We start from the raw sequence: 24,422 nt of genomic DNA, 5'->3' as shown, positions 1-24,422 counted from the left end.
AACTTAAAAAAACCCCCAAAGAATCCAAGAACTCAAGAAAGTACTGAAGTAGAGTACTGTAGCACAGAAATAGGGAAAAATACTAGCCTAATATATAGATAATCACTGGTGGAGGACTTTAAAGGAAGAGAAAAAGGCAGAATAATTAGAACAATTATTCCCAAAGAAAGTGAGATGGAAGTGTGTTTCAAAACGGCACAGGTCTGGCAACCCTACTTCTTTCTCATTACACCTCCCTCACCAAAAAAGAAAGAAATGGGGCCAGGTCAGCCTCTCATCTTTTCAAGGAGTTCAACTAAAACGTATTTTGTGCAATTGTGCTCCTTTTACATCAGAAAATAGCAGCCAGAGGCCAGGGGATGAAGAAACAGCGGCCTGGCAAAACATGCAAAAAGCAGAAAAACGAAGCAGCTGTGAGGCCAAAAACTGGAACCAGGGCACTTTAGTAAACTTGCCCACAGAGGCTGCAGCTGAATCCACACTATCAGATTTTCTCTGTTGTCAGCAGGTAGCTTTGAAAACCACCAGCAAAATGTTTTCTCATCTACCTCTAGCACAAGTTAACACACATTATGAATCACTCTGTTAGCTCAAGTGCCAGAGTCCTATGCTATATAAGTCTGAAAATTGCTGCTGACCCAATCTATCGCAATATATTGCAGAAGACAGAGAATTTCTACCTTAATTTTGGTCTGTTAAATGCCTGCATTATGCAATAGCCTTTAACAGCAGAACACTTTTTATTTGTTCCCATGGAACAGTTGTGAAATCCTAGTCACTGCACAGGAGGGAAAGACTCTAAGAATCAATCACCGTTTTCTACTAAATGAGCCAGCTGTCTGTGAAACCATTTTCTCTTTTGTTATGGAAGTTTGTAAGAGTCTAATGCATGAGACAGAGAACTGCAAAACAGGGAACAGTCCTACATCTGAAACCACCAACTGATACTTTTGGATGTGGCAATGTCTGTGACAAGACAGTATCACACATAGGTAAGATGGATTGCCTCAATCGAAACATTCACATCTGGCCGCTATTTGTCATTGGGTTTTTTTGGTGCCCAAGTGAAAATGCAAAATACCAAGCACTCACAACTTTACAAAATAAAAGCAGTGCTAAATTATGAAGCTACAACTTCCTTTAAGGTGCAAGGGGTAAAATCAGAGTCCCTGAAAAATTAAATTGGAAAATCTAAATCTTGGCATGTCAAGTTGGTCACTGAAATGGACCAAAAAAGAAATCTTTAAAAAACTTTATATTGATTATTTAATTAAGGGACTGTTTTGTGATAAGCATGCACAACATTCTTGAATTAAGGTTAAGGCTTAATTGCATCACTTTGCAATTTTTTAAGTGCTTACTTTTTCCACAAAATTTTCTTTAATATACTTTTATACATAGGTCTATGTATTTTCTCATGAACAATTACCAAGTTGAACCAATAAAAATTTAATAATCTACTGACTGGTCACAAACCTACAGTCTTGTCCAGTGCACAAACTTATACTATGCACTTTTATTAGTTATAGGTAGACACTTGTTCTGAAAATAGTATTTCAATACAGTTGCAACTTACCAGCATAATCCTGAACATTTACATTTCCACCGGCTTTTATTATGTTACATACAAGGTCTACATCTTGATGAGTAACAGCTTTATGCAGTAAGGTCTCACCATACTTATTCCTCCTATTGATTGTTGAAAGTGAAACATGGCAAGCAGGTTTTACAGAATTCCTACCAAAGGCTTCTTGTCCTGAAAAGTAATGTAAAAGATCTGTTGAACAGAAAGATATCTTTCCTCTCTTATTTTGGCTTCACTTTGCATTACAGTAAATGAACAGGCTTTCTGAAGAAAAAACGTTCATTCAATCTAGCAGAAATGAACATCTCAAAAAACACATTACCAATTAAATAACAATATCATTAAATAAAACTTGCCATAGTGAATTCTGTAACAAAACTCCAACTGAAATTCAACACATAGGAACATGTCTTCGTAAGAGCATGTTAAGATTAGACTTTTCCCTTTTTAATGATATTTTTGCAAAGTGCATTTTTTTCTACTGGATGATAAAACTGCTATTCTAGGTTACAATTTATTACAATACAAGTATTTCAATAGCTAGTCAGTTATACAATAATCTATCTTTTTAAAAGTCAAATTTACCAGCAGTTCTTTTGTACTCATTTGTGTTTTAAAACCTTCACTTCATAACCAAGGAGTATTTACACCAGGATAGTCATTGAGATTAGCTCCCTCAGATTACTTTTCCCCATTACTTCACAACCAGCTCAGCCACTTCTGCAGTGAGCAAAAGGTGAACAGTCGCTTGGGAATACAAGGCCTAAATGTAAAAAATAAAATGCAAAAGATACTATTTTTAATTTTTAGTTTATTATTTTACAAAACAAACACTATCTCCCATTATGCTCTCATGACAGTTTTCATCTTGAGTGAAATTATTTCCAGTACTTAGAGGAGCTGTTCTGTACTTCACCAGCAGTGCCATCCCAGCATCCCTTCATACCACACAAAAGAGCATCGTGGCTAGTGCCTCTACTGAAAAAAAGGGAGGGAAGAAAGAACGGAGGAAGGAAAGGACAGGAGGATCACCTGCAGGAAAGCACAGTGCATGGCCTAGGCCATTAATTGATCTACTAGTGAAAAACTTTGGGACAGCAGGCTTTATACACTGCTCCTCTCCACAAGCTGTAGCAGGTGTGGCTCACTAGCCCTAAAACTCCACCTGGGTGTCCAAAATAGACATTTTAAGTATGACCTTAAAACACATAATTCTCCTACAGTAGTCACACACAAAGCCTGATGTCTCTGCTGTTCTCTGCTGTTTAGCGAATGGTGATAGTACTGTGAGGTCAGACTAATTCCCAACCATATTAAGTTCTTGATCCTGTGTAGATTTTTAGAATCTAATAGATATGGGTTTACACAGGACTTTCCCTCAGCTGAGCACATGGACAGTCTCTCTTCTCTATCTGTCCAGCCTTGCAAGACCTTAATCATTTAAGATACTGCAGTCCCTAGTCAAAGCTGGTCTAAACTAGTCAAGCAGTTCAGGAGGGACTAAACCTCACAGACATACACAGAAAACAGTCCAGGTTTATGTTACACTTAAATGAATTTAGATCTTTACTTCAATAGGATCTATTTCCCATCACTTCTACCTTGCCTTCCCTAGTGCCTTCCTTGTGTCTGACCTTGTGCAAAACAACTGATGTTTGCAGATCCAAACCAAAACTTTTTGTGGGACTGTTTTTCCAGTGAATTAGCAAACCAAGATGATTCACAGGCTCCTGATTGCTAGGTCTGATGCAAAAGGGAGGTAAACTTGACAGGTTGGATTAACACAAAGCTACCTCTACAGTCAGTGTGACTCCTGGCAGAAATCATGCTAAAAAAAAAAAAAACCACCAGCTTTCTGAGTGAAAACTAGTAAGCCAACGTGAAATAGATGAGCAGTTAGTCATACAACTTTAAATCTCATAAAAATGGTGCTTTCACCGGGAATAATGAAAACCATGCAAAAGAGGTTTGTTAATTGGACGTAGAATTATTCATATTTTCTAAGATCTATAATGCAGTTGCTACAGTTCAAATACTTCTAAACTTTGTAAGCTGTTTAAATGATTGTACGTGCATTGACAAATCCAGACTGAGTAGGCTTAAACAAAAGAAACACTTTGTAAGACCCCAATCTTAAAGGTGCTGGAGTGAGCACTTAAGTGAGGAAATTCTGTATTCTACACACTTCCTCTACAAGGCAAAGAATTTCTCTGCCTGCATCTTCAAAGGATGAAAAACAGCAATCTTTCTCTCTGACAAAGCACACTGCAAGGAAAAATACTTCAAAGAGTGCTCCATGATTGTGGTAGTGAAGACCCCACAAACCTATATTTAAAACAGACAGGATAACAACAACAGGCATTCAAAACAGAATAAACCACTTTGTATAGTTCAATTCTTGGGCATGGCACTGCCCTCAGAATGATATTGCACACAGACTACTACATTATAGAAGTATATATAAATGTAGATCAGGATCTACATTTTCACTCTGCATGAAAACATTTTTCTTCTGCTTTTCAGAATACACCTTAACTTTTTCATATATAACACTCTGATAAAAATTGCATCCTGAAAAAATTCTCATGATTCTTAAGGAGCTTATGTAAATAAGTCAACTGTAACGTAGGTTTAAACAAGTGAGGGAAATCATAAATAATTTTATTAAAATGAATGTTTATACCATCTTTTTAAAAGAAATCCATGCCACAATATATTGGAAAGGTTATGAATTATATTGATCCAATGTAGTTGTTCAAATAAAAAAATACTCTGTATGATAAACATCAGAGAATATCTTACTCTGTTTGTTTTTGATCCTCGTACTCCTTCTTCTCTGCTCAGCTTTTCTAACCTCATTCAGAGTTATTTTTTGGCATATGTTGATTTCTAGATCCTGCTTGTCTTTAGAAGTAGATTTCTGAATTTTACTGACAAGAGATTTACATAGAATCAACAAAAATATTCTCTTCTCTATATGAATCAATGCCTATAGTAGAGCTAAGAATGGGAATATAATTGATTTTAAAAGGAAATCTGTAATAGCATGCAAGTATATAGGCTAACTTAGGTAGTACTGAAGAAAGAGTAAATCAGGAGAGAAACTAAGATCTTTAAATAAAAGGTAAAACCTTTACCTTTTGATCATTTAGTCATTCACGAGGAGTGACTACTCTGTATGCATTGTATTTGTTACATTAATTTAAAATAATAATTTAAAAATTATTATGCATGCTTTTGTCATACTCAAAATCCTTAGCTTTGTTCCCTGTTGTACTGCCACTGTGAGACATCCTCTGCTGAGTCTCTTCTAGTATTTGGCGATGACTGGAAACAAGATCTCTGCACTTTCTTGAGGAGGTCTCTCTTAACTGTATCTCTTTCCTTGGTGTTGTTTGGGCTGTATATGCACACGCTGCAGCCTCCACTGGATGTGAACTTCCTTCATTAGTTTGCTTTTCACTAGGAGTGGCACCCTGGTAATCTGAAATTACTTCTTTCTCTCTCTGCTGATCACCCACAGGCTGTGACAAAAAAGAAATATTACAAGCAACTGGTAAGCATACAGTTAAAAAGACAAGTAAGAGCTCCAAGAACCCTATCTTATAAATTATATGTGTGCTCACAGACAATGGAGGGGTTGCTTAAGTGAATAACTAAAATTCTACAGGTATGAGAGACTGCCATAGGAGACGCACTCCTGAAGTAGTATGCCACACCATGTACCCCTGGCAGAATTTGCCAAGGAAATTAGGATACTCAGAATCACAACTTAAATACTAAATCTAGGCTGGCTGACAGTAAGCAGAAGTCGTTACTATATGAAAGTTGTTTGGTTGGACATATGACTTATTGTTTGGTTGGACATTTCACTTTCCTACAGACATGAATTCCTGTCCTAAAAAATAAAGTGATGTTTAAGATGTCTTAAGCTAGTTCACCTTATCTCACTCTTGCACAAGGCTAGAAACATGCAAAAGATCAAGAACCATGTTTCACCTGAGGTTCGCTAACTCCCAGCTGAGAAGTTCCTTCTAAAGACATACCACCCCTGAGCTACAGCCACAACAGATGAGATTCACTTCACCTACCTTCAGCCTTCTAAAAGCCAGGCATCTAGATGACACTATGCACTTTGTTACCCCTACCATTGGTGAAAAGGAAGAGCTACTTTCGGAAATGATGGTGATTCACCGTGTCCTAAGTTGTGCAAAGGGGAACCTAAGTGATTGGTGTATACCAGAGGCTCATCTCTAACAGAGAGAAATCCCACCCTAAAGATACATCATCATATGGCAGTTAATTTGATTGACTTGAGTTTACTCACTGGTATAGTCAAGTGAGTGTGATGTGCTGCTGAGTATCACTCAAGCTGCTGAAACCTGGGTACTCATTAGCTTATTACACACTTGAGTAATGCTGAAAGCTCTTAGGACACACCCTCAGCACACATGCATACAAATTCTTTCACAGTGATGTGGGAGAACTTGTTAGTCCGAAATGGAGGATTTGATGCTTTATTTTTTTAATTGCCATATTCAACAGAGAGGCTACTGAAGAGGTGAACTGCATTCCCAGAAGTGGTTCCTCCATGTCAAGAGATGATGCATGTTAACATGGCAGTTGGGGAAAACCAAATATTTCCATTCAGAAAACTACCAAGGAAGGACTTTCCATGGCATTGCATCTGCTATGGGAAGAGGGTTAGAGAACAAGAAGAAAACATTTTAAACAGGAAGAAAAAGCCACTTGCTTTATAAGGAAACATATATTAAAGTAAATGGGCAATTCAGCATCCTGCTTGCATCTACAGGACAGTACGGGCTCTCCCTCTTTTGGGTACTTGTTTCACCACAACAAGGATGAGAAAAGGCCAAGGTAAGCAATATACTGTTAGACTACAACCAGCTACTACAAAATTAACTGGGATTTTTTCATCCTAAAATTGTCTCCCTACTTTCTGCCTTCAAGAACAGCAGATGGAGGCATAAAAAAAGCTAAAATCAATTATTAATTGTCAAGAGGTTAAAGATCCCCATTCCCACAGGACCCTGTTTCACAATCTTAACTGCAATATTGAGTAAACCTAATCATTAGGTTTCACACAGCTGTGCTACAAATTTCAGAAATCAACACTTCTGTGAAAGAGTGTTGCAAATTGCTATGGTTCTGAGATAATTAGCCTAGAGACCTTTTAGCACCTTGAAATTAGCAACCTTTGTGGCACATTTTTTTATATACAGTTATATTCAGTTAATACTACCAGCAAAAGACAAAACTAGTTCATAGTCTTCGGATGCTTTATGCCACTGTGAGGAAGCAAAGCCACCTTAAATAGCTAGTAATACATGGTTGACCATTGATTTGCAGCTCCAGATTATTCGAAGACAACACAAAGCTGAGAATCTGATTCCAGGTTTACAAGGGCCATCTACTACACTCTATAGCATAAACATACATCTCCTATGTGTCCTTCTCTTTCCCTTATAACCTAAACAGAAGGAGACTATAGTACTGCTTTCCCTTTGTGTTCCTCTCCAGATTTTTGCATGTGTGTTGTTGAATCCAAATGATCTATTCCAGATCACCTTTACAGCACAGGACATAACACTGTGGAGAGAACAGCACAGGGTAAGAGAAGAAAACAGAAAGGAAGCTCACATATTGTATCCATACATACTGGCTTCTTCACAGGAAGACATGACAATAAAACCATGCCTCAATTTTTTCTGTAAGTCTCACATAGGCAGAACTAAACAAAATAAATGCACTTCTAAGTATACATGTGAAAAATCCCTGTAAGTAATCTTTCTAGTCTACAGGAGGGACATAGATACAATTTCTTTTGTGATACTTGCAAAGCATTTGTATGCTACAGCAGTGAGAACTATGATAGCAGAACACAGGATACTATAGCCTGGAGAAAAAAACAGAACCAGATGGGGTAGGAACCTAGAGTTGAAATTGGCTAGTATATGCCAGTGCACTACAATGAAAAAACAGAATAGTGTTTTGGAATTCCCCTTGGAGAGACTGTGAGACACAGATGATGTACAGGGGACCAGGAGTTTTTGAAATTCCCATACTGATTCTAGACTTCCATGGCAGTCACTGATTTAACTTTACTAGCATTTCCCATCCGAGCAAGCTCAGCCATTTTTATAACATGGATATATCAAAACAGAAAAACACTACTGGACTTTTAAAACAAAACCAATTGAAATGTAATAAACATGTAAATTACTGATGCCAGATTATTCTTCCCTAAGATTCACATCTCCAAGTAATTTGGCTATTCTATAAAATAATTTATGATAAACACAGATTTTAAAATATTAATTAAAATGTGTGTATACTTGCTCATTTGTTGTCCTCTGCAATTTAGATCCTGATAAGGCTTTTATTTCTTCCACCTGAATTGTAACAAGCTGAGGCTCAATCACGTTTGTTATTTGTGTATGGTCATCATCTAACCGGGGAATACTGGGTTCTGAATTTAACTGCTCTCCCTCAGTGTTAAGCTGTCTCTTATTTGGCACTACAGAAGTGACAGGTCGTACTACAGATCCTGACAAGGCATTCAGAGCTGTCACAAGCTGTACTGGCAGGGCACCACTGCTCTCATCTGCTGATGTATCAATGGAAAAGGCATGACCCTGACACTCCAACTTGTCAGGTAATAGGCTTATCGTTTTCAGACTCTCAGAATCACTGACGGATCTCAACAAATCACTGATTTCAAATTCACCAGTCTCTATACTATGTTCACTGAATGCTTCCACGAAAATCTTCCCTGGGGATGCCGGTGAAAGATCTGTATCATTATTAGAGGAATGTTCTTTTACTCTGTTATCTGTGTCAATAATGGTCATGAAGGTTATCTGGCAATCTTCTAAAACATGCAGAAATCTATCTTGTGGTGTCTGTTCCTTTGGAACCATTGTTATATCCTCCATAAGGGTATCTAGACAGAGGCTTATTTCTGGAGAGAGATCTTGATTACTTGATTTCCCTGAAATCTAAACATTAGAAAAAATGTTTACAAAAAGTGATGGAACAACTTTTTCTAAAGGCATGTAATCAATGTTCACTTTAGAAGTCATCCATATATTTTTTTTTTTTTTTGCAATTTTTGCATGAACTACAAGACTCAAAGCCTTCCCTAAGAACTCATACAATTTCTTAACAAGGGTTAGACTGAGGTCTCAGCTTCAAAAGCAGAGCACTTCAGCCGCTGACTTCCCTAGCAGTGAAAATTCAGAGTAAGAAAGACTAAACCTGTTACAAAGTCAAAGCTATTATGCCATTGCCAATGACCTGAGGGTGTTAAAGGGCTTTAGAAGAAAGGCATTAAAAATTTCTGTCACCCAGAAATAGTGAAAGTGAACATATTCACAATAATATAAAAAGCATAGTTAGTAAAACACAATATATGAGTTTTGTTTATGTGTTTATGTGGATCCCACATAGGTATGGAGCATTTGTGCCTCACAAGCTTCGGTTCAAAACCTTAGGAGTGTGTTTGGAGGCTGCACATTTGAGTTTCCACACTGAATGCAGAACCACAAAACTGTAACACAAAACCGTAACTGTTCTTGAATAAGTAATACTTCCGTTGTTTTTCTAATTACTTTGAGCCACTTTCAACAGATGCACCCATTTTTATACCAATTAATAGCTTTTTCATTTTTTTTCCTATCCCTGTTTCAAATGCTTCTGCAGGAGAAAATCAGATGTCTCAGCAGACCTAAACCGTACTTCTTCTATATAACATTTGTATATAATAGTACTGTTGCTTAGTAATACTGGATCTTAAGAAAATCTCTTAATACATTTCTAGACTCCTGCTGCCAGCAAGCGGCAATATCGGGTAGTGCAAGAATCCTTGCAACGTTATTTTGATAAAGCTCACACAAAATAAAACAGAAAGGGCAGAAATCTGTCAGCATTGACTCACATTAATTTTGTAAGCCATTACATATCCCCGATTCTTTGTTGAAAAATTATTTCCCAGCCTGCTGTTTCCTATCTTGTACCTCTGCAGCTTATTGTGCCTTTGTAAGTACTGACTACTTCTTACTTTGCTATATTGAATTACAGTTTCCTTTCAGACCACTTCTCTTAATTTGTGCAGACTTTAAACAACTGGGAAAAAAACCCACTGGCATAACTTTCTGTACTTGAAAAACTGTGGTATAAACTGTGTGTATGTATATTACAAATTTCCTAAGAAAAAGGTTTGGTGCATTTGTTGAAAAGCATGTGAAACTTACACTTATATTAATGGAAAAGGATCAGGCAGGCAAAAATGACTAATTTATGAAACGATCCTAAAAACCCAAATGCCAAATTGAAATCCAACACTTAAATGTGACTGGTGTTCACAAAACCCCCATCCAACTACAGGTACATAAACTTCTTTAGCACTCATTTCTGTTAGCAAAATCCTGTGGGACTTGCTCTACAAGTAATTAAAATGTGCAGAACATAATAAAAGTCAAAACCTTCCCTCGCTAAAACCCATTCTCAGGTGCCACTTACCCATAAAGACACATAAAGCCCCAGTGCCTAAGGTCCCTGTACCTTCAATTGTCTGTTGAAAAGGAACAGAGCTGCTGAAGTAGCAAGACTGAGTCAGCTGGGAACTGAACCAAAACCGGGAGTTCTCTCTCCTGTGGACCCCAGTCTGGTAAATATGATCTGAATACACATAGGTTTCACTCAAAGGAGGAGCAGGATTCCCCCTTAGTCAGCAGTTCAGCAGTAAAATATCAACATTGTGGTAAATGCAGGTTCAGGTCCATCATCCACCAGAAGAGCTATAATTCATGCAACTCGTTTTAAAAAGGGGTTCCTATGGAAGAATGCCAAAGAGAAAAAGGTGTCTCTTTAGCATAAAGTTGCTAATTCTTCTCAGGGTTTGAATGCAAATCATCTCACGGCATCTGTGAATCTCTTCCACTGAGCATGAGCACACTATTTTGAAAGCCCCGATTTAAATCCCACTATCCTCATGTCTCAATTATTCCCAGTACAAATCCAAATTATGGTGCTCCTTAATCCAGGCACAAATCCTGCATCAGCCTAAAATGTCTTGTCTCCCCATCTTACCCAGTAAGCACACACTGGGTAACAGCTGAGCATGGCCACAGTCAACTCCAGCCTCAGCTGATTCAGGACCTTGCACCAGAAGAAGCAGGTAGACAGGGAAATGAAGCAGAGGTGATACCAGCGGTTGCCCCGACCCAGGTGCAGGACCTTGCCCTTGGCCTTGCTGAACCTTGTAAGGTTCACAGAGGCCCACTTCTCAAGCTTGTCCAGGTCCCTCTGGATGGCATCCCGTCCCTCAGGTGTGTCAACTGCATCACTCAGCTTGGTGTCATCTGGTGTCCTCATATGTCAGCTTGGTGTCCTCATCCATCCATCAGATCCATCTCTCTTCAATCTAGAGAGAAGGACATTGTGGAGGACTGTGTCACAGGCCTTACAGAACCAGATGCACCAGTCCTTTAATCACCTTTGTGGCCCTGTACTGGACTCGCTCTAGAGGTGGCCTTATCAGTTCTGAGTAGAGGATCACCTCCCTCTACTTGCCAACACCACTTTTCCTAATGCAGCCCAGGATATTGTTTGTCTTCTTTGCCACAAGGGCATATTGCTGGCTCGTGGCCAGCTCACTGTGCACCAGGATCCCCAGGTCCTTCTCTGCAGAGCTACTTTCCAGTCAGTTGGTCCCCAGCTTGTACTAGTGCCTGAGGTTATTCCTCCCCAGATGCAGCACTCTGAATTTCCCCTGTTGAACTTGAGATTCCTCTCTGCCCAGTTCTCCAACCTGTCCAGGTACCTCTGAATGGCAACACAACTATCTAGTAGATCAGTCACTCCGCCCAGTACCATTCCTGAACTCACTGAAGTTGCATTCTGTTCCGTTTTCCAGGCCATTAATGAAGATGTTAACAGTACTGGCCTCACAATTAGCAGACTAACCACAACAAAAATCAGAGTTGCTACATCATCAAAATCAAGAAAACCCGGCAACACTCATTTTATGGTGTCAGGACTTCTATGCAGAGATTATGCTAATTATTTAACTTCTCTTGTATTTTCAATGATAGACACACAAAACTGACATGCCCAGTGACTCACTGCTGGTTGTCAAGGTGTCTGTCCTGCCCTTTCTTCAAATCAGTACACAGAAGCCTGTGATGGCCATTGGTTCCTCTCACAAAAGGTCTTCCTGCAGCACTCAAATCTTGCCAGTGCCAACATCACCGCATATGCAAGAATTATGATTCACTGAAGCGACTAATCCCAACCTTCTTACCCCAGGCTCATAAAATATCCTCTCTGGAGATATTCTCAATGCACTCAACCTGCCTATTCTGCAGAGGCTTTTAATCATAGGTAACCTTTGTTTCAAGGCATTTTGATTTTGTTTTATTTAATTAATGCTGTACAATAAGAATGTTTCATTTAATAAACTTGGCATTATAGTTGTATATTGGTAGCTGTATATTTTTCAAAAAGGAATAGCCATGGGGACTTCATTTTTTACTTTGTTCCGAGATAAGGGATGCTTGACCATGTAATCAATCATATTTGCTACATGAACAATTTGCCATACTGGTCTCAAATTTGTCTTTGGTGAATTTTAGCAAGTAGTGGTTTTTTCCCTAACATTAACCTTAATCAGGCTTCCTGAAAAAAGGGAAGCAAAACTCATTTTATATGGAATTCTAACTTTATTCATGGGTACAATCTATGGTACTAGACGGAACAGTCATAATGCTATGGTTTCTGCATTAAGCAGGTTATTTCAGCAGATGATTACAGTGCATACTGCTATAAACTGCTCCACACTGGAATGTCGGTGGTTCTCAACCTGTGGTCTGCAGACTGCTGGGTGGCCACGATGTCATCACCAAGAAGGCTTAAAGCAGGGGTGGGGAACATCCAGCCCAGAACCATTTGGTCTGGCCCGCAGCAAGCACTGCGCCTCCTTTTCCCACAGGCCCCTCCCCTCAATGCTTCGTTCCTACTCAAGTCCCTCCTATGCCTGCCCTGACACACTAGTATATTCAGTGCTAGTATGGTTTGTGGGTCCCACTTTAACTAGGCTGTTTTTCTCTTAAAGACATTTTCTTAATCCAAGGGCCCTCTTTAGGGCCACAATGGAGCTGAAGTCTGTTCCTACAAGTGGTGGCCCTGGACCCGTAAACAAAAATATATGGTGACTGAACACAGACAAACAAGGGTGGAGGTGAGAATTGTAAAAACTTTTCATCAAATTTTAATGTAAAAATTGGCATCAAATTTTAATGTAAAAATTGGCATCAAATTCGGAATAAGCATGTTAAAATACCATAAAATGGGCCATTTGAGCAAGAAGAGTGTGGTTGCTATTATTTTAAATTCATATGGAATCATTGCAATTAAAGATATTATAAGAGGAGTGTGTGTATTAACAGATTAATTTATTTCCCCTTCTCTCCAAATTTGAAGGCCCTTCATGAGGAAATTGAAATAAATATTTGATGCAGTCTAGTGCTTTCAATCTTGAATTAAGTCTTGGTGGTGCATGGCCACAAAAGGTATTTAAAGGAGGTCTGTGGTGAAGGAAAGGTTGAGAGTCCCTGCTCTAACTGGTATCCTGCTGTAAGTTAATGAGAGGTTTCCCAAGAAGCTGCAGATGGCAGCAAGCATTACATGTACCTAGTAAGATCCTCCCGTTTCTCTGGGACCCATTCAGTTGATGTCACTAGTGCTGCAGAAATCCTCAAAACTTTCCATGACATTGCAACAGGAGTTGGTAATTGCAGTTACTTTTTGCTGCAGAAACAGCAACAGAGCAAACTTCAGCAACAGTTTCTTTGTCCAGCATGCATAGACCTGAAAGCAATGAAAGGGTCAGGGATGAACCAAGACTAGAAATCGAAAAGCACGAACTGGGCGTTGTGCCTCGGGCAACAGAAAGAGATAACAATGCAGAGGTAGCAGAGCAGACATAAGTAACATCACAGCTGCTGACAACAGCATATAAAGAGATGATAGAGAGGCAAAGGCCACAAACCCCTTTAGGAAATGCTGTCAGCACTTCCTCTGCCAACTGGAGAGAAATCTGCTCAAGTCCTTCACTGCTGCTTGGACTTCACTGACTAAAAAGCAAGAATGGAGGAAGTCTGGAAGGGGAAAGGGGAGATGAGAAGTGGAGAGGAATCGAGGGAACGTTTGACCACCGGATGTTTGTGTCAGTGGTTGCAGAACCTTCAACTCTTGCTCAAGATATTCTGGGTTGGATGGTTCACATGGATATATTTTTGAATTTTTTCTAATGTGTTTTCTGGAAGTTATCAGGGAATTACTTCCTTGCTCCAAGGTTTTTTCTTTTATGTGCAAAAGCAATGCTTGCAAGCAGGTAATTACTGAAATAGTCAGTATTATTTGTGAGCTACACTCGTAACATCCTGATTCCATTAAGCTTATCTAAATAAGTGTTGGTACAGTCCCCGTCCTTCCACCTGCCTTCAGCTGTGCGCTTCCAATCCTGTTTTGAGCTGCACTGGCACTTCCCCAATCTTCTGGGGAGCTGGACTGAAAAGACAACCTGGCTGAAAACTAAGCCAACTAAAAAAAACTTAATAGCATCTGACAGTTGTTCCCCAAAACTTGCTTCATGCTGGGGGTCAAACAAGCGCTAGTGTTGGCCCAAAGGAAGTTGCAGAAACGCATGGCAAAGAAAACAGGTAGTACCTTGCAACACCCAAGCAGATAGGCTCACACTGGAGTGGAATCATCTCTGACTCAGTATGGCTGAGAATGGAGCTGACAGATGCGGGAGAAGGTAGCTCTGAAGCTATTCCCTCACTTTTACCTCATCAGCAGTGAAACCTGTCACTCATGAGTGGCTTTAGGATTACCAAAGAGATGTATCAAAGAGACTGGTACTACCTATTTTTGGCCACAAGTAAATCATCACTCCCAAACAGAAGGACAGTTACAAATGCTCTGTTCCTCCTCAAAGACCTTCTTAATGCCTCTCCTGTAACTGTCATTGGTGGAAAACATATTTTAAGCTATTTAAAGTCTTCATTACTTTAGCTTAAGTAACAGCCCTTACAGATTCTGTGTCATGGTGACATCTTTCCTACTTCACTGTTACTGCTATGATTCTACCCTTATGCCCTGCAAGCTTAATGACTGCAGTTCCTACCCAAAAAGCAGGAAATAAAGGTTAGCTCTCAAGTTGTTTTCACCTAATGTGCTCAGTGTCAGTTTCAACAGCCATGTGCCTGCTTTTTAAAATGAAGGACCCAGGTATTTTTCAGTAAAATATTCTCTAATTAAATTAAATATTTTATACACATTCAGTTGTAAAAATACACTAACCTTTTCTTCTGAATCCTTCTGAAATCCATTCAATTTGGTATCTAGATTTAGAAGCATAAACAAATGTTTCAGTTGTATTTTCCAAATCTGAAAGTTTCATCATCTCTAATAAAATGGCCTCACTTCCTGATTAAAGCTGAAGTTTCAAACCTTAGGAATTACCATAGTCATGCTCCCTAAGTGGAACTGACAAGAAGGTTTCTAGTTAGGCTCTGTTAGTCACCAAATTATATTCCAGAGCTATTTTGTCACATTTCTTCACTGTGATTTAGAGGCCTGTGTTTCCAAAGACTATCAGCAGATGGAATTGCCACCCACTCCACAGGGTGAGACCTACCCCTGTCCTCTGCAATTACAACGCAATTAGACAATACAGCTAAAACAATACAATAATTTACTGCCTCTGGAAAGGGCTGCCCCATCCCCTCTGCTCCCACCACCATGTTTTGACAATGATGTGACTCCCTGGGAATTTCTTAATCAGAAATAAGGTGAATGGTTTTCTACTGTGTTAGCAAAACTTAGCTCAAACAGGGAGACAGCAAAACAGATGGGGCAGTCCTGCACTGCTGGGAGCACAGAGGAATGGAAGTACAACTGAAGTAGCAGCAGGTGACAGACATATCTGGAGAATGACCAGTAGCATTTCTGTTTCTCGATTCTTATAGGTGCTTTTGATTCTTGGATATGTTAGCAGGAATCATATAGGAACCCTCAAAGACTGCTATATCCATGCTTACCTTACATATCCATAGGACACTTGAGTACCATGCGGCCTGTAACTCGTCAGAAAGTTTCACAGCAATGAAATAATTTTAAGCAGGAAATACACCACTGGCTTGGGAAAACAGTTATTTCTTCAAACAATCTTAGCAGAATACTTACAAAAACATAATCTGAAGTCCAAAACAACTATGAAAACTAAACAACTGTTAAAAAGGCGAGTCAGATTCTAAACAAACCTACATGGACACTCGTCTCCAGCTTCTCAAATGATTTTGCCACTGCTAGAGCAACTATCAGTTTTGTACAAAATACAACATACCTACTGAATTATTTTGCTGTCCCTCTACTGCAGCATTTAGTGAAAAACCAGGCTTAGAAATATCTTCAGTAAGTGATAGACACTTTATCCAACCCCTAAAATTAAGTAATACAATAAGAATTTCTTATTCAGAAAGAATTGTAATCTGCTCAGTTTAAGAAAATGTCTGCAATACTTTGAGTTTATTTATGCAGTTTTGTACTTACGATTATTTGTGGAAACACCTGCAATTATTTTAGAGGTATACTTCTCTTTACAAGGACATGCAGTAACTAAGACTTCCAGATTTCCCACCTGGACCTAGCTATGTTTGTACATTCATTCTCTGAGGGAAAAAACATCCCTTCCTATTTTTTATTACTTCTTTCTGTATTTCTATTAGAAACCCATCTTCTACTGAAATCTTTCCATAGCTTCTAAAACAAAAGATCCAATATTATTTATTACAAATTTTTGTTTATTTGTCTAATGATTTTCCCTGAGTAGTTTACTGTCAGTCCTGTTGCTTATGCCTTTATACCATTAAAGATAGTATCATCAATAAAAACAAATACAGGTACAGTTTGACTCATAACAGACACAGAATTACCGCTGACATACAGATCTTTCACTAAGCAAACAAGAAAACTGCTTCACAATAGAACACTGAGAATACAATAGCATACAAATGGAGGTATAACAGAATTGTTTAATCACAGTATGCCTGACTGGAATTCCTGTGTGATGTATTATACTCACTGCAGTAGAGACTGAGACTGGTCAGATACGTATGCCTCTTGAGGTGTCTGAACGAAAAAAAATAAATTGACAAGTTAGTGAAGAATGTACTTCATTATTTATTTTCTCACTTTATTACATGCTTATATTCTTCCTTTCATAATTGAGTTGGGAAACAGGAGTTTTAGATCTGATCTTTACATACATTACTAATAAGATACAAAAGCCATTCCACTTAAATCTTTTTCTTATTTGGGGCTATTTGAGAAAAGTGTTGAAAAATAAATCGAGACTATAAAAGACAATGCTCACCCAGAAGGAAAACATAGTTATGCAAGTAAGATATGATTGCTTTAAACTTCAGGTTTTTTATATATCAAAAGACCAAAACATCAGGTATTTGTATTTCAACTTCCCTACCTTCATTAAATAAGACAGAGTGCTGCTCCAGAGACTGTGGAGTTTAACACACAACTCTCAATATCCCCAGAAAAGGCAGAATTAAGGAACTCAGCTGGCAAGACCTGCACATCAACAAGCTCGAAGTGGCAGGGCTGCCACTTGCAGACAGAGGAAAGGGCAAGTGGATAAGGAGAGAGCTACTGTCAGAGCAGGAGCCAAATTCAAACTCTTTAGTAAAAGGAGCTTGGATCGTTTTTTTGTGCCTTTGACTGTATGTAAGGGAAAGATATCTAGTATGGAAAAAGAAGCCTTTGTGTAAAGTCTAAGGCAACCTAGGAATGATTACAATAGCCAAGTAAACTGCAGAACCATTCTCTTCCAGATGAGCTGAAAACTGGGGATTACTGGTGGACTATCAGTATACTGGTGAAATTTTAAACAAATCATTGACATACAGTGGAGAACATTCACACCACTAGAAAAACTCTGGGAAAGAACGTCTTGGCGTGGACACCAAGTGATGACTTACTTGGCTTGCACAAGGGATTAGCAACGCAATAAGAACAACCATTTTAGCAATGACCTGAAGAGCAACAGGTGGAGATTGCCTAGTAGGAAGTACTGCTAAAAGGCTCCCTGGAACAGAATAGATTCTTTAGAAACAGTTTGTGCAACAATTATTGATTGATGTAGTTTCAAAATACTGCGATGGGATAGTTAGCAGAAAGTTTTTGACTCTTCTAATACACCCTTTGTACAAATCATCCTGGGTATTTACACAGAACATTATCCAGAATCAAGTGAGGTCAGGAGGACAGCAGAACAACTACTAAACCTCTTTGACTGGCTAACATTCCTCAGTCAGATAAGATGATTAAAGCTCAATGAACTACCATTATATCTCAGAAAAAGGAGGACCTGTTTTGTCTGCTAAAAAATTAGGTTCTAAGCAAAATCAGTGTATTGCTGATTGGTCGAGAGGTCTTCTGAAATCATAAAAGTAACAGAAATAGTATTTGTGGCCACTGACTCCAAGTACTGGGAACAGCCTTTTGTCCTGCTCTCTTGCTTTGGTAAGGAAATTCCTACAAAACTCTAATGGTTTTTCTCATTTGAGCACTTATTTATACAGCTAACTACCTGAGGGCACTCTGGATGTGTTCCAAACAAAGCCTAATGCTTAAAAGCTAACAACTTTATGTGCACTTCACCAAACTGGGCAAGGAAAAAAAGCCTGAAAAAGGTTAAAGCACAAACTTACCATCATGAGGCCTGCCTGAACAAGCCATGGAATAGGCTGTTAATGGAAACAACTTGTCAGTTGGAAAAAAAAATGAATCCTACAAAATCCGTCTGTATATCTACTGCATCTCTGGTGGAAGAGAAGTCTTACTTACAATCTCTTGCATGGTAGAATCAAAGATAGGACAGCATATTTCAAACCTCCCCCAACCCACCTGAAGTACAAAGAAAGCCCAGACTCTTTTGAACAACTGGAACATTACCTGAAAAAATTCATAGCCACTCCTGGCTGTAATACCCTCATATAACATCACATCAAGATGCTGTATTCACATAAGATCATTTCTGAGGACACGGCAGAGGAAAGCTTCTATGTAAGCACATTTCATGTTGGTTCTCAGACTGGCTTAAGAGCCACGCAGGTGCAGTCTACACATGCAAGTATCAAGGATGACAGGGCAAAACTGTTCCTGAGAGCATTCAATAAAGATTTTAAATTTTACACTGTCCCCATGCTGTGCATGACCAAGCTGACAGTGGCATGCTATACAGGTCTCACAAAAAAAAAAAAAAAAAAAAATAGTGAGAGTTACCCAAACTATCTGGTGAAAAGTACTAGGTGTCTTTGCTTTTATGACTTCCCCTTTTTTGGACACGAGGTTTGTCCTTATAATTGTAAGAATCCCCTGCTGTGATTGCAGACCGGCTACTCTGGTGAGAGCCATGAAGCCGAAGACTTAGTTAGGCAGCAGATAGTTAGATCAGCTCCCAGAGGAGAAAGGGAGAGAGTAAATGGGCACTTCCCTCGTTCCCTCTGTCCTTAGAAAACCATGATAAACTTCAGTCAACACAACCCTGGGACATGCAAGCAGCAAAATAAAACTTATGGAGAAAACGCTTTGAAGTAAAGCATCTTTTCTATTTTGTTCGCTGTTACCCGCACTGTCAGTTGAAACAAATTTATGTGCAATTCTATAATGCTCTGTAAAAACATTCACTTCAGTAGGAGTGTCTTTTTTCAATATAGTTTTTGTCATCTAGGAAGCAGTTTAGTTCTTTTAAAAACCCCTCTTACACTGGAATAAGGATACATATAGTAGTCTTCAGACTGGTAACTCCACAGCATTAGACAGTGTAACAGTCACAGGTTTAAAACAATCTCAGTTAAAGAGTAGAAAACTGTTTGTTTCTAATTGTTTCATGAGCATGTCATATGCAGGTGGAAACCCAATTGCTCAACTAAACAGAAGTTTACAGGCTAGCTACTCCATAAAGTAGAATAATTACCCCATCACCACGCAAGCAGATATTTTATTCTGCACTTCAGATTATTATCTCTTTCTTTTTTAAAGAAACAATTGTCCAGCCTTTGGATCACAGCTAATCTCATAATGAGCAAATGAGGGTGTATTCTGGTATGGTTAACCCAGATGCTTATCCTTCAGCTCCTAGAGGGAACACACAGTCTGTGCTCCACAACTTCTTCATCTTCGTCATAGGCTTGTTCCTCATTTGAAAGGTTATACCCTCGTGAAAGACCAGAGAAGAGACTTTGATACATCCCTGGAGAGAACGTGCTACACACGTGAACCGTCCTGCCATAAAATTCATTTCAGATGCAAGCCACGAGGCTCTTTTGCACATAAAGAATGGGAGGCTCAATGAGTTTATTAATAATTAATAGTTAGATATGTGTAGCAGAAACTGTATCATTTCTATACCTACTGGATTTATCTGCTCTTCCTTCTGACTGTATATGTGGTCATAAAATTTCTGTATAAAACAGATTTCTGGAGAGGGAGCTCCTATGAAAAAAAGAACAGAAGAAAAAAAACAGTTATTAAAGGAAGTTTTACCTTAATTTCTACATAACTTTCCATAACTCCGTAAATTTCTAACTCAGTAATTGAGGTAAATGTATCAAAGCTTCCAATACACAATGGACTTAAGCAGTTAAGCAGTCTATCTAACTAGATTTTGAAACTACAATATAGGAGAGGTCAGAAATTAGTAAAACCAGCTGGGGGGAAAATTTATTTCACCTAATGTTCTGGAACCCTCCCTGAGTTCATACTGGAGATTAACTCTTTTATTTTTTAAACAACTGCAATTTTGGTAAACTGCCTCACCCATCTGACTAAAAATATCTGCACTCTTATATGGAATACTTTCTTTAATGACTACACAAAAGAAAAGTTCTCTCTGGAAAAAAAAGAGAGAAACCCTTAAGGTTGAACCTTTAGGTTTCAAAACTAAAATGTTGTTACTGATACTATTAAAATACCTACAATCTTTATGTTATGTACCTCATCACCAAATTGCTACTATATAAGTATGCACAAATACCTGAATAATGAAATACTAATTCCAACTTACTGAATATAAAATGCCACAAGCAGAATGCTAAAAATATCATAATCCATTACATTTAAGCAACAAACAAAAAAACCCCCACTCAACCTCAGAAAAAATCCCCAGTCCACAAACTGAACAATGAGTGAAATGAACCATGTATGTTTAATGTTGCCAGGTTTTAATTCCAGTGGATAACCACAGGTAAATTCAAAATGGGATGATGCTTCCTTCCTCAGAGAAAACCACTGAGCAACTCTGAAAAAGGTTCAGCATCAGGAAATCACAGCCATAGAAAAAGTTTCTGCAGATTTCACTGATCTGTGAATAAAATTTGTATTAAGTCAGGGCAGACTGACAAAAAATGATAGTCTACTCAGGTCTTTGAATGGGCAAAAAGACAAAAAAATTCTGGAATAACATTTAGAACACCCTGTGTCAAAGAATAGGCAGTCTCTGCATTGGTGGAATAAAATGTACAGGATGCAAGTCAAATGTCAAGGAGGTACCAGTAAAACTATTATGTAACTACAATACGCCTGCTCATGCAACCTGCTCTAAGGGAGTTACTAGGGAAGATTTTAAGGCTTTAAATGAGCGTGCGTGCATTTATATTTAAAGTAATTTAATCATACAATTAAAATAATGCACTTAAAATATCCCCACCCAAATTTTGTATGTTAAAGAGAATGGATCTTTTAACAAATTGAAGGGTTCTTTTAAAATACAATATGCAACTATAGTTACATATGACTATTATGTGTATAGATGCCATTTATATGACTATTATGTGTTTACGTTCCATTTATTTTATTCTGCTCAAACACAATACACATATCTAAATAAAAAGGGTATCCTTATATATAAACACTTCCCAAGCCAGGAATTCTCAGTTACAGTACACACAAAGAATGAAGAAATTAAGAGCAAACCTATTTTCCAAACACTAAAAATGTGCTGAGCATTCTTCTAAAATATGAAATAAAAACTATGGACATAATAAGAGAGCACATACAGTTCAGAATGAACTTCATGCAACACTCAAGTTTAAATAACATGGACTCGGGCAACATCCACAGCAACAATTCACAGAAAAAAACAGTGAAGAGCAAAAAAAGAATCTGTCCTACCTTCAGTAGTTCTTATGTCAGTAGTTAAAGCCACGTCATTATTAAGAAAAGGCAACCTTTCCAAAATAATAAAAAGGTCTGTTAAACAGTTGCATGCTCTGGTTTTCAGTCCTATAAACTCAAAGGGCAGTTGAGGGCAGCCAAGAGCACCCATCTTAGCAGGAGGCTGCTAACTGCACACTGGGTGAGCACAGCTCTAACGCCAACACCTACAGGACCCCCAAACTGTGAGGATATACCTGATATTCTGCTTGGAAAACCTTAAGCAACGAAACGTATCACCGGTTTACATATTTCCAAGCAACACTGGGCCACAACGCCAATAAAAAGAAGTGCTGCTGCTTGGTAGTTTCAATTCTTTGTCATGTCTTAACAGATACAAGAGATACGGTCATGAAAATTGTATCACGTCAAAGATATGGAGAAGTAACATCAGCAGCAATCATATTTAATAGTGTTTTCATTTTTCTCCGAGTTGGGTTCTGGCACGTTTCACTTCCACTGACTAAAACATTATTCAGGAGGGTCCAGAGGCACAAACTCAGAAGCCCACAAGGTGTATGTAAAATAAATGGGGACATTTGCACAGCTGAGAACTACTGAGTCTAAGGGCATACAAAACTGGTCTGAACAGAGGGGGGAAAAAAATAAATGAAAAACCCCTAAAAATACACATTTATGAAATAATCGAGAAGAGCTGGTTTGCACTCCTGGATGTCAGATGCAGAAAGGGACGGTTCCTGTGTGTGGCTGGTGTAGCCTGAGATCAAACCCAGAGTTCGGCAGTCCGGGAGCCTCTCTCTCCTCAGGGCGGCCCAGGAGCGGCCCTCTCAGCCCGCCGTCGCGGGCCCCTCACTTTTCCCTGCGCCAGACCTGCCGCCGCGCTCGCACAAGTACGCGCAGCTCCGAGCAACGCCGCTTACCACCTTCTCCAGCGGAACTCCTCGTCCTCCACATCGCTCTCCGTCTCAGAGCCCTCCACCACGGACTCCCTGCTGCTGCTGTTCTCGTCGCTGCCCGGTTCCTCCATGGCACCGCCGCTCCCCGTCTCTCCCCTTACCTCCCCTCCTCCTGGCGCCGCCGGCGGCCGCCCCTCCCCGCAGCGTGCCGCGCGGCTCCCCTCAGCGGCGGCGGCCATCTTGTGGAGGCCTGAGCCCTGCGGCGCCTTGTTCCCCCTCGGGGGGCACCGGTCAGCCGGGCGAGGCTGAGGGAAAGGCGAGCCCGTACTCAGCAAGCGCAGCTCTTCCAGCCCGGGTAGGCTTGGAGTGGCGGGTGGTAGAAGTTAAAAGGCAGTCTCTCTTCATTGTCATTGGGATGGGTCTCCCTCAACGCGACCAGCCTTGGCCTGCTTGGGGCAGCCATGCCATCCCCACACCTTCAGCAGGGGTTTGTGCCTCCTGGCTAGTGTTGGGCTCCTGGCTCTGGCCCTGTCATACATGTTATTCAGCAGAGCCACAAAGTGCTTGACACACTCATGCAGACCTGCGTGTCATTTAGAATTGCTCCCTTTTCCTAAGTTGTGTGCTTCCATGGCCAAATTTAAGCAGCTAACTTGATCTTCTGTCCTGAGCACAATGAATGGTTCATGTGTTCAGGAATGTGTTTGAGATAACCAAGTTATTAGTTGCCAATATTTTCCCAGCATTTGCAGTAGCACTCCTGTTACATAACGCAGAAATCATCTTTTAATCACAGCAGTGTCTCCCTCAGGCAGACCCATTCTGCCACAGCTTTGCTTTCTGTGTCTGCAGCAGAAGGGATAGTGCCGCTCCTGTGGCCTCTCATCAGTGTGAAGCTGGGCTGCAGGCAGGCCATCCCCAGAACCACAGATACAAAAACTAGATGGCAGAAAGTGTGATGTCATATTGCACAGACTGCAAATTGCATGTAACTCTAGTGACTCCTTCTCCCAGTGAACTGGATAAAATTAGCATTTTTAGCACTTGACAAATCATAATCATCACCCACTGCTATGGAAAAAGTGTGGAAACCGGACCAAGATACTAAAGGTCAAATTATGTATCAGCTATACATAGTTGTTGCAACTGTGTATAAAATGCTAGTTTGCTCTTAGTCATATCCATATGCAATTATAGCAATTGCTGCACATATTACCAAATGCCCCTAGAAGTGTCACTGGTAATACTTTACTCTTTTCAGGTAATAACGGTACGATACTCAAGAAAACATGAGTGTTAAGAAAGAAGTTGGCAGGGAAGACTGATACAGTAAGTTCCTAGGATTTATAGGCATCACATTGAAGATGAGAACGAAAAGTGTGTTTACAAGTTAAAAGCTGGCATGAATAATTTCATCATTGACAACGACTACTTTGGGTGGAGTCCTTTGGAAACCTTTTAATTGGCATATCCTTTTTTGAGGATCACATGAATGCTTCCCGGCACAGTACCACGTGGAGCTCGTAGAAATTTTTCTAAATGAAATAGCACATGCAAGAAGCAGTTTTGGAAAAGCCAGAGCATAGAACATCCACAGCAAAATCCTTGTGGATTATATTTTAAGTATGTTAGCCTGCAAGATCAGACCCAGAAACACAAAATGG

At 39.5% G+C, this 24,422-nt stretch overlaps 2 protein-coding genes across 2 annotated transcripts in view; both read right to left on the bottom strand.

The window, feature by feature from the left end:
- ANKRD31 (ankyrin repeat domain 31) overlaps positions 1-22,957 on the bottom strand; it is a 71,465-nt gene extending 48,508 nt beyond the window's left edge. Inside the window, exons 1-9 of the mRNA XM_074857007.1 lie at positions 22,786-22,957; positions 21,860-21,915; positions 20,103-20,182; positions 16,755-16,801; positions 16,017-16,111; positions 14,972-15,012; positions 4,832-5,109; positions 4,388-4,515; positions 1,577-1,756 (exon numbers count right to left, since the gene is read on the bottom strand). Coding sequence (XP_074713108.1) covers positions 1,577-1,756; positions 4,388-4,515; positions 4,832-5,109; positions 14,972-15,012; positions 16,017-16,111; positions 16,755-16,801; positions 20,103-20,182; positions 21,860-21,915; positions 22,786-22,889 — 1,009 coding nt within the window. The 5' untranslated portion in view covers positions 22,890-22,957. The remainder of the gene's footprint in view (positions 1-1,576; positions 1,757-4,387; positions 4,516-4,831; positions 5,110-14,971; positions 15,013-16,016; positions 16,112-16,754; positions 16,802-20,102; positions 20,183-21,859; positions 21,916-22,785) is intronic.
- Positions 7,921-8,716, bottom strand: LOC141937827 (uncharacterized). The gene has a single exon (XM_074856049.1). The coding sequence runs from the start codon at positions 8,539-8,541 to the stop codon at positions 7,921-7,923; it is 621 nt and encodes a 206-aa protein (XP_074712150.1). The 5' UTR covers positions 8,542-8,716.
- Positions 22,958-24,422: the final 1,465 nt, after the last annotated feature.

The sequence above is a fragment of the Strix uralensis genome, chromosome Z (assembly GCF_047716275.1).
Source record: "Strix uralensis isolate ZFMK-TIS-50842 chromosome Z, bStrUra1, whole genome shotgun sequence".
NCBI classification, from domain to species: domain Eukaryota; kingdom Metazoa; phylum Chordata; class Aves; order Strigiformes; family Strigidae; genus Strix; species Strix uralensis.
This window is presented reverse-complemented; position numbering and strand designations above follow the sequence as displayed.